The sequence below is a fragment of the Anarrhichthys ocellatus genome, unplaced genomic scaffold (assembly GCF_004355925.1).
Source record: "Anarrhichthys ocellatus isolate YVR2014 unplaced genomic scaffold, GSC_Weel_1.0 scaffold9, whole genome shotgun sequence".
Classification (NCBI taxonomy): domain Eukaryota; kingdom Metazoa; phylum Chordata; class Actinopteri; order Perciformes; family Anarhichadidae; genus Anarrhichthys; species Anarrhichthys ocellatus.
The window spans coordinates 10,449,926-10,464,552 of record NW_022280039.1 but is presented as its reverse complement, the minus strand read 5'-3'; the positions used below and the strand labels follow the sequence as shown (position 1 = coordinate 10,464,552).

The following is a 14,627-nucleotide window of genomic DNA, read 5'->3' as shown; positions in this document are numbered from 1 at the left end:
AATAAATTAAAGATGAAAAGTTACATAAAATCACTGTAAAAGTCACGAGGACAAAAAAAACGGATAAACTCATGCTTGTTATAGAAATAGCATTCCAATACCCGTACTACCATACTATTTAGTATGCCAGAATGGATTAACTTACCAACATAATGTCACATGCAGTATACCAAAAATACCAGGATGTTAGTTGCAGTATGCAAGCCAGCATACTTTGTCTGGCTGTTCTGACCCACCATCCTTCCTTCAATCTGCTGTGGATAAGTGAGCAAACAGGTAAAAGTTCAAATGTGAAATTATGATAAAGTAGTATGTCTAAATTGAGTGCATATACTGCAAGCTACAGTACACACTTTGTAAGGGCAGCTGCAGGATGTACTAAAAGTAAAAAGTATGCGATTTGGAAGGCAGTGTTTGTGTAGACTATACATGTAACATCTAAGTGCGATTATCCTAAAAAAGTGTTTTAATTTCTGCTCCTCCAACAGGCCCTGAGACCGGCTGAAGCAGCGCGAGCCCACCGCACTTACACCGTTGATCTCGCGAGAGCGACCCCTCACGGCGGTGCCTGGGCAATGCGATGCCGTTGCTGTTGCTGTGGGTTTGATTGACAGGAAACATGTCGGTGTGGTGGGAGCGAACCGGGATGCAGCTGCTGCCAAGGGAGACAGGGAGTACCTGCATCCAATCCTCACATCAGCACCTTTAAAACCACCAGGCTTCCCCCCCCCACCCCCCCCACCACCACCACCACCCCCGATACGTCTGCTTATGATGCGCTGAACTGCTTCTCTTTTTTTTTTTTTTTTTTTGTTCTTCTTCTAAACATCCATTTGAAACGAAGGGGGCACCCAATGGATGCTGTGGCAAACCGTGTAGTCCCGCTCGGTATCTTCGTACTGTGTTTGATTTAGCCTCCAACCACAGAGACACCTTGATGAAACAGCAGGAACTACGAGGATTTGTTGTTGCAATGGAGTCGACTCTCTCACGGCTCAAACCCCGTCTGTAAACCTGCAACATCTTTTTTTTTTTTCATGGCGTTTCGCAGGTTGCTCTGTTCAGTGGGCTTCTCCACGTTTCGTTTCTGAATTATTTTTTTTTTGTTGTTGTTTTTTTTTGTTATTTTAAATTTGAATTCTTTTTTTTTTTTTTTTAAGTGCAAAGGGGGAAATAACGACCACTGCTCGCAAAACTATGAACGAGGAGATGACAAAAAGCGAGGAGCAGCATCTTAGTTTGCAGAAAGCCTTGCAGCAGTGCGAGTTGGTGCAAAATATGATAGACATAAGCATTTCTAGTTTGGAGGGTTTACGGACCAAATGTGCCACATCCAACGACTTGACACAAAAAGAGATACGAACGCTGGAGGTAAGCACCATTTGAGCGGAATGACTGAATTTCTGCTGTGCATCTTCATCTAAAATCAATACGGGGGGGCTGTCACCGTCTGCTATGTATTTCTAGGCCACTATGCATTTTTTCTCTCTCTCTCCAGTGCCTTTTCAACACTGCTTTTTTTCTGCTTTTGTCGGTGTTGCCAATTGCATAAATGTGCAAAAAAGATTTCCGCTAAAGCCTATGCTGCTATCTGTCTTGTGCAGTGCAATAAATCAGGAGGCTACGGGGCTGCAGTGGGCTGTTAGAGACTTGCGCATTCTGCAGGTGGCGGGGAGAGAAGGTGGCTCTTCTCCATCAGAATAACATCTGAGGCAGCCGAGGCCTAGGCAGCCCGTGTTTACAATCCATTACCAATGCCAGCCTGCGCATCTGTCCTCGCGGGCGCATCCAGGCCCTGCTGTTACGCAAAGGCGCAGCGGATTGCTGAAATTGTTAGAAAATATGGTTATCCGCTTTAATTGGCCCGTGGGGTCTTCCATTGCGTTACGTAATGGCCATATAATATGCCGGTGTTGTGCTCGAGATACCAGACCGTCCGGTTTTTTTTAGACCACTTAAACTAGTCTAATCCCCCCCCCCCCCACACACACACACTCACACACACACACACACACCTCACCAGTGAGAGGCTGCTACGGGACATAACAAAAAAATGCAATAAAGTGCAATAAGGTCACAGAAAACTCACCACTGAGCACTGCAGACAGAGCACAGCGTTAAGGGCCTGTACCAATGTTATGGTGATGCCTCGGGAGATTTAAACAAATACCATTAAGTGCGATAAGGTCGCCATAAACTCAGCACCGAGTTGTCTGTGTACCGTCAACACACTGTAGGCCCCAAGAGGGAATATAATTGAGATATAGCATGACAAAAAAAGTCACTTGTGAGAGCCACACACACTAACCCCAACCCCACAGGAGTATGAGGCTATGTTATACAATATATAAGCATATAGTGGTTAATATTGGCCCATTCAATGCTGTGCCGGAGCCATTAAGTGAAGTTTGTAAGTGTTGCTCAGGCGGAGGACAGGAATCCAACAGGAGAGGGGACTAACATTAAGTACACATGTGTGGCCAGCAATGAGCAGGCTACAGTGTGAAGATAAATGCTCACTATATGTTCCCTGAATGGCTTGCAAAGCATTGTGGGTACTGGATTATTTCTCGTGAGCGTGACAGAAATATTATTTTATGTTGCAACATATTGTTATTAGCTTCTTTGTGGATGGATTTTTCTTGAACTAAGGTTGGTTATGATTTGAACTTTTTGTGGCTATGGTTGTTACTTTACCATCTTTTTTTTGGATGAATCCTTAGCCATCTATATATTAAAAGTAAAGATATACCGGGATAATATATAAGTACACATTTGCAATCTTAAATCGTCAATTGTTTAATTTATTTTGCAATATTGTGAAAAGTTATATAAACATCAAAAATACATGTTTTTTGTTAATGTGCACACTGATGGTGCACATCAGAAGTTCTATTAACATACTGGACTTTAAAAAAAGTGATGTAAATATCTCAAGTACTTGTTCATTTGCAGTGACAGTTAAAGGGTCCTTGCAGAGCCTTTGACCACCGTTGGTGCTGTAGAGTGCATTGTTTGTAGGCAGTATTGTTTGTACCACTTGTTGTACTGACATGCGCCCCGAGTCTGAGTGATTGATGTGAAACACATTACTGGTGACTGCAGAGGGCAGTGATGCAAGGAAGCGAAGAGAAGAAGAAGAATCAACTGTTTATATTTAATTGGATGCAGGAAACATAATGCACAGAGGGTATTGTAGTATTTGTTATAAACCATAATACTGGAACATCTGGCTTCACATACTGTTCTTCAGAGTGGACGACGAACTTTTCTTGAACACGTTCATTCCAAATGAATTCCAATTTCATGAACTTGTTGGAACAAAGTTTTGTCACTGCAAAACATTTCCCACGCCATCAATAGTTAACAACGTGGTGGTTGTTTTTGGACGCGGTTAATATGCTAATCGTGTTTCCATTGAGTTACACTAGCAATTTGCTAAGTGAACTCAAGTTATGTATATTACCGAAAGCTGGAAATCGGAGCCGACATGTATGACAGGTTTAATGGATCATGCGGCAAAGCATATCGACAGCATATCCAGATTAATGCAATTATTGTTTTACAGCTGTATTTACAGTTTTTTTAGTCACTTGAGGGCAGAATTATTCCACCACACAAAATGTTGACTCTTTACTCAACTAACAGACTCAGAGGCACATTAGCATTCATCTGTTTTGTTTGTAGTCATGTTTTTGGCCTTTCGATGAATATAAAGTCCAATACTTACTTTCCCGTCGCTCCGTTTTTGCTCTCCCATCAACTAAATATCAGATATCTGTCTCTTTAGCGCCGTTACATTCACCAGCTGGTTTGCTGTGTCGTCTCTCTGTTGTTTGGTGCTGGGTACTGTGGGTTTATAAGTGCTGTTCTACTCAAAACAGACGCGTTCTGCAGCTGGAAACAGCGTTGATGAGAACAGAACATGTGAACTGCAGTTTTTAATTAATTTTGTCTAATTTCACATCTCCAGTATACCTCCTACGATTCAAGGATTCAAGGATCATTTATTGTCATTATGCAACATAGGGATGCACAACAAAATGCAGTTGCAGCCCATTTTCAACACTAGAAAAACTTCAGGAGGAAAATATATACATCAGTAACACAAACAATTCTCTGGGCAGATTATATGGCCGGCATTTTAACATTACAAATTTGACATCAGGACCCTATGGTCCAGTATCACCACTCTACCTCTAAGTATAGTGAGTCCCAGGACTATTAATGTCTCAACTTATGTCCCATTCATGATCGATCTCTCCCTCCATTTCTAACTGCATAGGAACCCAGGATCCTGTGATGGTTTAGACATTTGTTGCTGATGTCCGAAAGCTTTAAATGAAGCAGTAACAGCGATTTATGTCAGAAACTTCACTTGTTCACCTGCAACCACAAGTTGTAGCTCCGTGTTGAAGTTTTGGATTAATACTGATCTGACCATGCTGTACTGTAGCACTCTTTACAATAAACTTAAAAAAGAAATAATGCGCAAATTGCTTTATATGCCACGAGGACATCAGGTCATTTGTACAAAGTGTGTGCCCACCGGTCAAAATAATAGAAACAGCAACATGAATTCAGGTCAGAGTGAGATATTTTGGTATAGGCACGTACTGGTGTGGGCTGTGATTCTTCTGTTGGAACATTCCCCTTGTAAAAATAACGTTTTATCAATGCCTGGGCACCAGTGCAGCATACGTAATATGGCTTGGGCTACTCGCTCTGGATGGAACTGCATATCAGCTTCATGTATTATTTGTATTATTCATGTATTGTTTAGTGGGATTTTCCCCACTAAACTGAATTATGAACAACAGAAAAGCAACTCTGATTAGAAATGAATGAGAACAAAGGAAGACACGCTCAACAGTTAATTCACGAGTGCAACAAAGGAGTGACTCCTGAGAGCCGTCTAACCTTCCTCAAATCCTCTGAGTTTGAGAGCGTTCAGGTCGTCAGTCCTCTTATTGCCCTTAACGACAAATGAGTTGTCCACCCGGGGTTTATGATGAGGACCACGATGACGTCAGACACACGCAAAGCCTTCCCCGTTAACCGGCCCCTGATCACCATCGAGTGCCGTGTGTAAGGGGAGATTCCTCTACGACATCGCTGTTTTCCATCTCTATTGTTGACCTAAGGACCCAGATTGTGATCTGATGAAGTGTTGATACTGGTTCCCATTAAGACGATTATGCATTTGCCGGCAGTATCCTTTGGATACACTGGAAAGATCCACGTGCATGATGCCTTTTTTTTTTTTTTTTGTTAGGCTTTTAAAGAGAGGCAGACACATGATGGAACATGTCATGTGATCCAATTATGTAATTCGTGTAACAGAAAAGAGGGCAGGTCAAAACAAGTGTTGTTATTCATTTATATTCAAGTATACGTGACAGGGTTTATCATGTTTATTTAAGTAGCATAGGCTGTTGTTTTTTGCTTCAGAGGTGGAAAACATGGTATTTTTGTTTACTGCAGCTCAGAGGGTTAAAGGGTTGATTGTGCTTGAAGCAAACTAGGTCGTACAAAGTGTTGTCCGACCACGTCTGAAGGCACAAGTGTGTACACCTGTGGCCACGCTCGAAGGGTTGATGAAAAGTCCACCTTTGAAGCCTTCTCTTGTCTGTATTAAACTGCACGATGTCCTGATGTCGTGCAAAAGGGGAATGATGTGCGTGAACTCTCAGAAAGTCTCTCCTTTAAGGCACACAAAAGGAAACGCTACCTTTCTTTCACACCTGTGGCCAATTGAGAGCATGATTGTCACATTTCTTGCCTCTTCTTCTTTTAAGTTGACATGGCAAAAATGCTAGCAGACAGTTGCTAATTTACACGTCCAGGAGTTACGGGAGCAACATTATCATTCATTTGGAGAGTCGTCTTTCTGGCCACTTTGCATGTGTAAGTCCAATATTCACATCTAAGTTTAGTTCTGTTTTTCGACTGTTAAATTCTGCACTGTGTTCACCAGCTCTGCAGTTTGGAGCTGAGCAAGTATTGTACACATGGGTCATAGAGCTTTTTTCACTGAAAACAGCTGCCTGCTGTGGCTGAATTTCACCAAATATGTATTACAAAAAAATTGTAGTACAATTGTGATATGTTTCTTCATACATATACATGTGTACATTTTAAGCTTCATGGCTTTTAGTTGTGCCTTCATTGGAGCTGAAGTTGAAGTCACAAATTGCACCAGCCTTTGCTGAAATACCTTTTGTTATGCTCTTGAATCAGCTTGAATGATTTGTGTTTGACTGTAGTTTATCAGAACAGATAAAGCTGGTGTGCAAGTTAAAGTCTGCTGTACAGTGTTTCAGCTTCTCTGGATTAACTGGGAGTGTAGCATTTGAGAAGAGGTCAATTTAGCTTGTGTGAAATGGGAATAACACTACACTTTAAATTTAAAGAAGCGCTCCATCATTTTAGGAAATATGCTGGTTTTCAGCATTTATGTTAGCCAGAGTTACAGTGCCCGTATACTCCCACCTCCTTCTTTTATTTGTTTTTATTTTATTGTTTTAAATTGAATGAAATTTGGTATTTTTAATCAATTTTGTCCACTTAACTTTCCTTACCTTGGTAAATTTGCGGCCATTTACTTTTTAACATATTTTTCTATCTGCACTATAATGATACTGTTACTTTATTTCGTTTGAGGTGCGACATAGATAGCTAGATCCAACCTTGTCCGACCGATGTCCATGCAGTTTAAGAATAGCTTTGTCTTTTAGTTCAGAAAGCATTGATTGTTTTTCTAAATTGATGGTGTAAAAAATACAAGCAGCATTATCACAGGGATTCTGCTTCAGTGCGTGCAAGGTTCAGAGACAGAAGGTAAAAATAGTAAAGTGTTAAAAACTGGGAGACTTTTCAGCTTGTGGCTTGCTATTGTTAGCCTGCTAGCCCTTGCAGCTTATGCTTGTGCACCTGCCCACAGTACAGTATGTTTAGTCCCTTCTGGTTTTCAGCAAGGGAGTAAAGTTTGCCTTGCCAAATCTGCTCTGACTGGAGTTTTGGGATGGCGATGCCGCTTCGATCAGGGGCATTAAGATCACATTACCCGAAGGCTTCTGGCCACATTGTCCTCACTGAGCCGGGCTTCTTTAGTGCTCAGTGTAAACAGAACTTTTTCTTCAACAACACATTTTAAGTATATACACTATAAAGATTAGAAAATCCCCTTTTCTCTTTCCTCTCCCTTAACTACTATAGTACAATTCTACATGTTTAGTCAAGTAAAGCCCTAATAACACTTGAGATTGTATTTCTTGAGAACGGAGGAGACAGATAATTCACATTCAACTTGAAGAATATAATCAGTTGTCCACCTCCTTTGGAGCTGGCTGCAGTGCTCCAGGTCGACCTCTATTTTAGGTTTAGAAAGAGTCATTTTGGTGTCAGGTGAACTGTGTTACATCAGAGTTGCTTGCTTGCTGAATGTGAAATGTAAAATAGAAAGACAACTGGGCTAGAAGTGTTTGTTAGAATGGTTAAAAAAATGAATTTTATGAACATGTGGCGGGCCTAATTAAATTTTTTTTAATTAGGTTTTGTGGGCCAGATCTAGTCCCTGGGCCAGTGGGTCGAGACCCCTTAAACAACACTATGAGTCTCGAGTTACACGACTTAGATTGTGAAATAGGGAGACACATTTAGATGATAATAGATGTATTGATTGAAAAGTCTCTTGAAAAGTTTCTTTCTGTTCTGCTCTCTCCCTCTTTCTCTCTATCACGCTCATCCTCCTTCTTTCCTTTGCGTTAAATCAGCACCAGTTACTTTATGCTTTGTAATGTTATGCTGTTGCATTTATATAATCCTGTAAACATTAAAGTAAAGTAAAAATGCCAAGACACATTTACTTATGTGTGAATTATGAGACAATGGGCACAGACATGCAGAAGGCCCCACTGCCAAGACACACAGATTTATAGTTGTTTAGTTGGTTGCCTCCTTTGGTGGTTGTTTTGAGTCTCTTTGTAGTTGTTTTGTGTCTCTTTGTGGTTGTTTTGAGTCTCTGTGGTTGTTTTGCCCCTTTTCATAGTAGTTGTTTTTGTGTCTCTTTGTAGTTGTTTTGAGTCTCTTTGTGGTTGTTTTGTGTGTCATTGTGGTTGTTTTGTGTGTCTTTGAATTTGATTTGAGTCTCCTTGTAGTGACGTTGTATCCCCCTATAGTCATTTTGTGTCTCAGTGTGGTTGTTTTGAGTCTCTTTGTAGTGACGTTGTATCCCCCTATAGTAATTTTGTGTCTCAGTGTGGTTGTTTTGAGTCTCTTTGTAGTGACGTTGTATCCCCCTATAGTAATTTTGTGTGTATTTGTGGTTGTTTTGCCCTTTTTCATAGTAGTTCTTTTGTGTGGTCATGCTCTGTGTGTTCATGTTGTGTCTTTGGTTGTTTTGCTGCTTTTTGTAGTCAGTGAGTCTATGTAGACAATTTGAATGTCTTTGTAGTTTTTCTGTGTCTCTTTGTAGTCAAGTTGTCTGTTTGTATTTGTTTTGTGTCTTCTTGTAATTGTTTTGCTCTTTTTTGTGTGTGGTTGTTTTGTCCCTTTTTTCTGGTCGTGTTGCATCTATTTGTAGTCGTCTTGTGTCTCTTCGTAGTCATTTTGAGTGTCTTTGTAGTTTCTTTGTTTGTCTTTGTCATTTAGTGTAATTTTGTGGTTGTTTTGCCTCTCTTCATAGAGGCCGTGAGGCTCTGTAGTAGGTCTCTTTGCGTGTCTTTGTACTTGTTTTATGTCTCTGTGTGGTCATTGTGAGCCTCTTCTTGGTTGCTATATGTATCGTTGAATTACATTTTGTTTGTGAAGGTCAGAGGGCCCCTGACAGTTTAGTAAGAATATGATGTACAATAAGAAGTCAACACATTTAGCCAGGGTAATGTGTGTTTCTCTGTAGGTGTTGACTGGGCAGTCACCTTATTGGGCAGAGCGTTAGTGGGCAGCTGCTGTAGGGTTTTCTGCATTCAGAGGTGACTTGCGAGTCCCTCCTCCACTAGTTTCTACTTTGGTATGCACTGATGTAGGCCAGCACCATCTAATTTCTAGCAGTCAGTTTGTAGGCGTATGTTTGGAATGGGGCCATCCAAATGTATCATCCTTAAGTCTTCAAGCGTCACGTCACCCACTGTGGGCCTGGACGTTTTTCTAAAATCATTTTCAATTCTTTCTGCGTTTCACTACAAACATACCTGCAGTGAATTCTGCCCGACATGTCAACACAAGTAAAATATCTCCTCTTCGACATATTCATTCTTCATGTTGCAATGTCACTGAAAAGATGTCAATGAAATTTGTATAAATATATTTGATGTATTTTGCAGCTATCTCATTTTTTCATAATTTAATCGATGGCATAAGCTCCCAGGTCACAAAGGAAAAATGTTTACAAGGTGACAGTGTTGGATGTTTTGAAAAAGGCTATTTAAGAGTTGTGAGTAAGCGAGATATATTCAGATCCTTTTTTCAAGTAAAAGTGCTACAGTGTAGAAATAGTCGAGTAAAAGTATTATCTGCAAAATGAACCACTTTGTTAAAAGTAGAAGTACTCATAATTAAGAAAAAAGGCAGTAGTGGGCGTCATATTATTACATATTATATTATTACTGATACATTAATGTGCAAGTAGCATTTTACTATTGCAGATGGCCACGATGGAGCTAAATGCTACTTACTACTTACAGTTTGGTACAACTGTAAGTAGTACAGTTGTACCAAACAAAAGATTTGTGTGAAATCTGTAATGTAACTGTCAAAACAATAGAGAGAAAAAGTGTTTCCCCTGAAATGAAGTGGAGTAGAAGTATAAAGTTGTATAAATCATAAATACGGGAAATACTGCAAAGTACAAGTACCTCAAAATTGCTAAAACAGCTAACGTTAGCCTGACTCTCTCCAATCTTCAAAAATACACTCACAAATGTCTCTATAGCAGAGTCATTAACTCTTTGCGTCTCATTTATTAAATATGTAGACAAACAGAAAAAAGCAATGGCAATTTTCTTTTTTTTTTAAGGGGAGCTTTGTGCTTTATGTCTTGGGGAGAAAACAGTTAAGGTGAAGCACCTAAACACTGCTAGTCCTGGAGATGCCTCACAGAAGTGCTGGGCAAATGCATGAACTGTTGTTTGTACAGCGTGTAACCCCCCATAAAACCACCACACGTTCTTGTATTTTCGTTTGTGTGCAAGTTAAACAAGCGAGATACAACATGTTAAGTAGACAAGTGCTTTTATTTGATCAAACATTACATCAGTGTTAGTTGCAGACTCGCTTGACTGAGATCTGAGTTCTCTTTTTCTAGTTGTTAATGTATTTATTTAAGATCTATTGAGAATATTACGTCACATTTAGTCTTTAATAACTTGTATATTATGTAGAAAGAACTTCAAACTTGCTAACTTTATAATAACACTAAATTAATCTTGATTATATATCAAGTGAGCTGTTATTGTCTCTGTGCCACAACATCAGGACAAGTTCTTCTGCATTTATTATTACATGTGTTAAAAGATGTGACCTCATGAACCCAGGCACGTCCCTCCAAGCACACTGTCATTACCTCTTTATTTATTACTAGCAAGCACAGATTCACTGCCAGGTCACTGCACTGTCCTCTCTAAAATGTAATTACCAAGAAACTTCAATTAGCAATGCATTTAAAAAATATATATTATTTAGGGGGTGTTATTGCCTTCATTGGACAGATGAAGAGCGTAGTGGCCGACTGGAAATTGGGAGAGAGAGAGGTATGTCATGCAAAGGTCCCACGGTTGGAATTGAACTGAGGACGTGTGGTTTCGGTCCCATTTGGTTCGTTCAACACAAGTCTCTGTGTTTTGTAGGGCTGTCCTGAACACCATTTTTGGGGCTTCGAAGCAGCCCACTGCTCCCTATATACAGGGATGGGTCAAATGCAGAAGGCAAATTTCGTGTATGTGTATATGTATATGACAATAAAAATGGTTTCTTCTGGTTTCTTCAGAGAGAAATATTCAACAATATTTGAAGCTTTGGCAGGGAGGGTTCACTTGGCTATATGTTACAGAAATTGCGTTTCTAAAAAGTATATCTCTCTCACACATATCTTATCGTGTGCAAGCTTACACACACACACACACACACACACACACACACACAGAGAACCTTCTCTTTAAAGCATCCGTCGCCTCTCACCCTTCACTCTGTCAGTCAGTGAGAGAAAGATTGTCTGTAGATTGTGTTGGAGTAATAAACCTCGGTAAGCCTGTGCATTAAAGCGACGGGTGGGAGGGGGGACGACAGCGACAACACAAGCTGTCAAACTGTCTTCAATCTTGCGGCCATTATGTACTTTTTGTACTAGACTTTGTTATTATTGTCTAACAAGAGATGAGGACAAAACTCAGAGGACTTAAAGGATTTTCCTTTTTATTGAAACAAAAACGGCTTCAAAATGTGCAATAATCACTTCAAATAAATTACATTGAGAGCACGTAAAACCGAATTTGCTCACCTTAAGGCCTTTAAACAATAAATGGAATGTAGCCTATGTCAGCATAAGACATAAAACAGCTGGCTTTCAGTCTATTGATCTCCACTGCATTTCAGTACCCGGGACAGTGCTGAAGCAACGCACACAAAACACACACACTCTACACACACTCTCTACACACACACACACACACACACAACAGGCACACTCTCTACACACACAACACACTCTACACACAACACACACACTCTCTACACACAACACACTCGCTACTCACAACATATACACTCTCTACACACACACTCTACACACAACACGCACACTCTCTACACTAACACGCACACTCTCTATACACAACACACACAACACACAGCGCTAATTGTGATTATTTGGGTAAAGCATATACGGAAAAAAAACAACAGAAAAAAACGGTGGAAGCTTTGAAGCGTTTGAGTCCGTCTTGGTGTTTTGTAATCTCTCCTTCACCACAGCTGCTCACCATCTTGTTATCTGAGTAAAGAGACACTCTCTCTGACCTTTTTAGCAAATGACATGTGACTTAAAGTTTACATGACGGCATAATTTAACGGTTGAGTAACTCAAATGCGTCACTAGGGATTTGGTTTCACTGATAATCTCCTCCACAGGATGCAATGTTATGATAATCAGGTTAATCATTTGTGTGCATTGAAGTGGGCTCATGAAACCTAAAGGGGATGCAATTTTGGAATCACAAAATGTATTAAAGTGTGAATCATTTCCTTAAATCCATAATAGTTTAGTTTGTCAGGGACACAGTGTTTACGCTCTGACAACTTGGGTTCAGAAGCAGATATTTATTATGGTTGCATAAATCATGAAACGGTCAGAGGTCAGGTCAGTACAAGTGAGCCACAGAATATTGCTGCCAAAGACGATGGGATTCAGTGTATTTGTGTATACTTATGGCTGCAGGGGATTAAAAGGTCTGTCTATGGTTTCTCAACTTACATACTGCTAGAATGTTTACTTTTATTTAACCATTTAAGTGCCATCTCAAGCTGAAACTTCTTTTGCAAGAGCAACCACGCCATTATGTCAGTATGAAAGGTTGTATGTATGTAGAAATGATGTTTTAACACCTCAACGTCTCTTTTACTGATCTCACCAGGAACAGATTTCTGTGTGAACCATTTTCTTCCAAAATTTTAATCAACATCAAATCTGTTGCCACAGTTTAACTCTATCCTACAGTTTTAAAAGAATCAAGCTTTAAAATGCAACAAAAATAGTCAAAACGTCAGTGTTTTTTTGTTTTAAATGTATTTTGTATCAATGTAGTTGAACCCCAAAATGTCCAGTTGCTGGTTTGAAATCTATCGAGATGAGGCTCCACCAAAACACCTCATTCTGTTACAGAAAATGTGTTTTTCCCTGTAGAACAGCAGTTGGTTGCACCCATAAACTTGAATATAAGTATATATGAGCTCACCAGGTATAACTACAGCTTTCAACCACTAGCCACTGAGCAGCTCCACTCGAGTGGACAGGTGTTGAGTAATCTTAGTGGTGGTTGAGGGAACAGAGAGTGTTGCTCTGGTTATTCAGCCTGTTCGTGGATTTCAGTGACTTGGCAGTAAACACTGTGCATTTCTGACAGTGAGACTACTGCTGCTCGATACAGTGCTGCACATCTTAAAGTGGCAGATAGCTTTCCTTTAATGTCATATTTCAAGCAACTTTGATCTGGACTTTTTACCAGTTCCTGCAAAAAAAAAAGGCAACAAATTATAAAATAAAGTGAAGAAAATGAATTATTGAGATTAATAGTGAACAAATGTGATATCAGTATTTAAATAATTTGCTTCTCCAGAACAGTCAGCTATTCTTGCCTTGATGTAACAGGATGCAATAGCATTTTTATACCTTACAGCGACTTTGTTCTTATTGGCTTTCTATTCTTTGTCGGTCTTGTTTGTGATTAAAACAGGTCAGCTCTTCAGGACAGGCCCAGTCTCTGATTGAGAACATATTTCATGTTTTAGTGCTAAAAAATGAATCAAGTCAGTTTACTTTTCAAATGATATTGAACTTTGCTAATTAAAGGTGTTTTCATGTTTGCATTTCCCTGGTTTGCATCAGATTTGTCTCCGTTTCTTTATGTTCTACAGTACATGCAGTTGTACTTTAGACGAACTATCAGAAATCATTAATTATTTTACGTGGAAAGATGAAAATGGGACAAAGGGGTTCATCAGCATTGAAGAAAGTGTAATGTACTTGCAGCCCTCCCTCACTGTGTCTGTCTCTCTTGTTCTCAGGGGAAGTTGGTGAAGTACTTCAGCCGCCAGCTGTCCTGTAAGTGCAAAGTGGCCTTAGAGGAGCGCAGCGTCGAGCTGGAGGACTTCCCTCGCCTCGGCCACTGGTTCCGCATCGTCAACCTGAGGAAGGAGGTCACACAGGTAATATATGTCCTGTTTTAAAGAGATGCTCATCTTCTCTCCCAAAATTACAATGTGAGAATGTAAGAGGATGTCGCTCAAATCAAAACCCGGGTATCTTATGTACAGATCAGCGCTGTCAGAAAAAACACCCCCTAAAGATCTGATTGAATCATTTTCATAATCATCAAACCATCCGGTGACTGCTTCTGTCTTTTATGGAATTATCTGCATTTGTTATGTAATTGTTCCATTAATGATCTATTAATGCTTCAATTTCCAGGCATTTTTGCTCAATTGACAGGTGTCCTTGGCCATTACAGTCAGCCATGATGTTTGAAGCTTGTTTGGTTAATATGAGAGCGTAACAATGTGTGTTGTATCTTGTGTCATGTGTTTGCTTATGTGTGTGTGTGTTTTGCAGGAGATGAGCCCAGGCGAGGTGACCCTGGAGGGCCTGCTGGAGAAGAGCGAGGAGCAGGTGTGTGAGCTGCTGCAGAAGTTTGGTGCCAACGAAGAGGAGTGCGCCCGACTCAACGCCTCCCTCTCCTGCCTCGGAAAGGCCCACCAGCTCGGTAAGGGTCCACCCGACATACACAGAGATGAGCTCACACATCCATAGAAACACCAGCCTTTAAATGTCCTGAAAGGAAAGTACGAGTGTCCTATAGAGTTATCACTATTTACCACTATTACGTGTAAAAGTACATTCCTTATTCATTTAAAATGGTGTT

The 14,627-nt window shown here is 40.2% G+C and overlaps 1 protein-coding gene across 4 annotated transcripts in view; it reads left to right on the top strand.

The window, feature by feature from the left end:
* Nucleotides 1-627: 627 nt before the first annotated feature.
* Nucleotides 628-14,627, top strand: part of ksr2 (kinase suppressor of ras 2) — a 94,355-nt gene continuing 80,355 nt past the window's right edge. For 3 of the 4 annotated variants that reach the window (XM_031849587.1, XM_031849585.1, XM_031849584.1), the window contains exons 1-3: nt 629-1,371; nt 13,774-13,914; nt 14,318-14,468. In XM_031849587.1, the coding sequence (XP_031705447.1) occupies nt 1,198-1,371; nt 13,774-13,914; nt 14,318-14,468 (466 nt within the window). In that variant the 5' untranslated portion in view covers nt 629-1,197. Of the gene's footprint in view, nt 1,372-13,773; nt 13,915-14,317; nt 14,469-14,627 lie in introns of all 4 variants that reach the window. The other variant, XM_031849586.1, reaches the window with a different exon arrangement.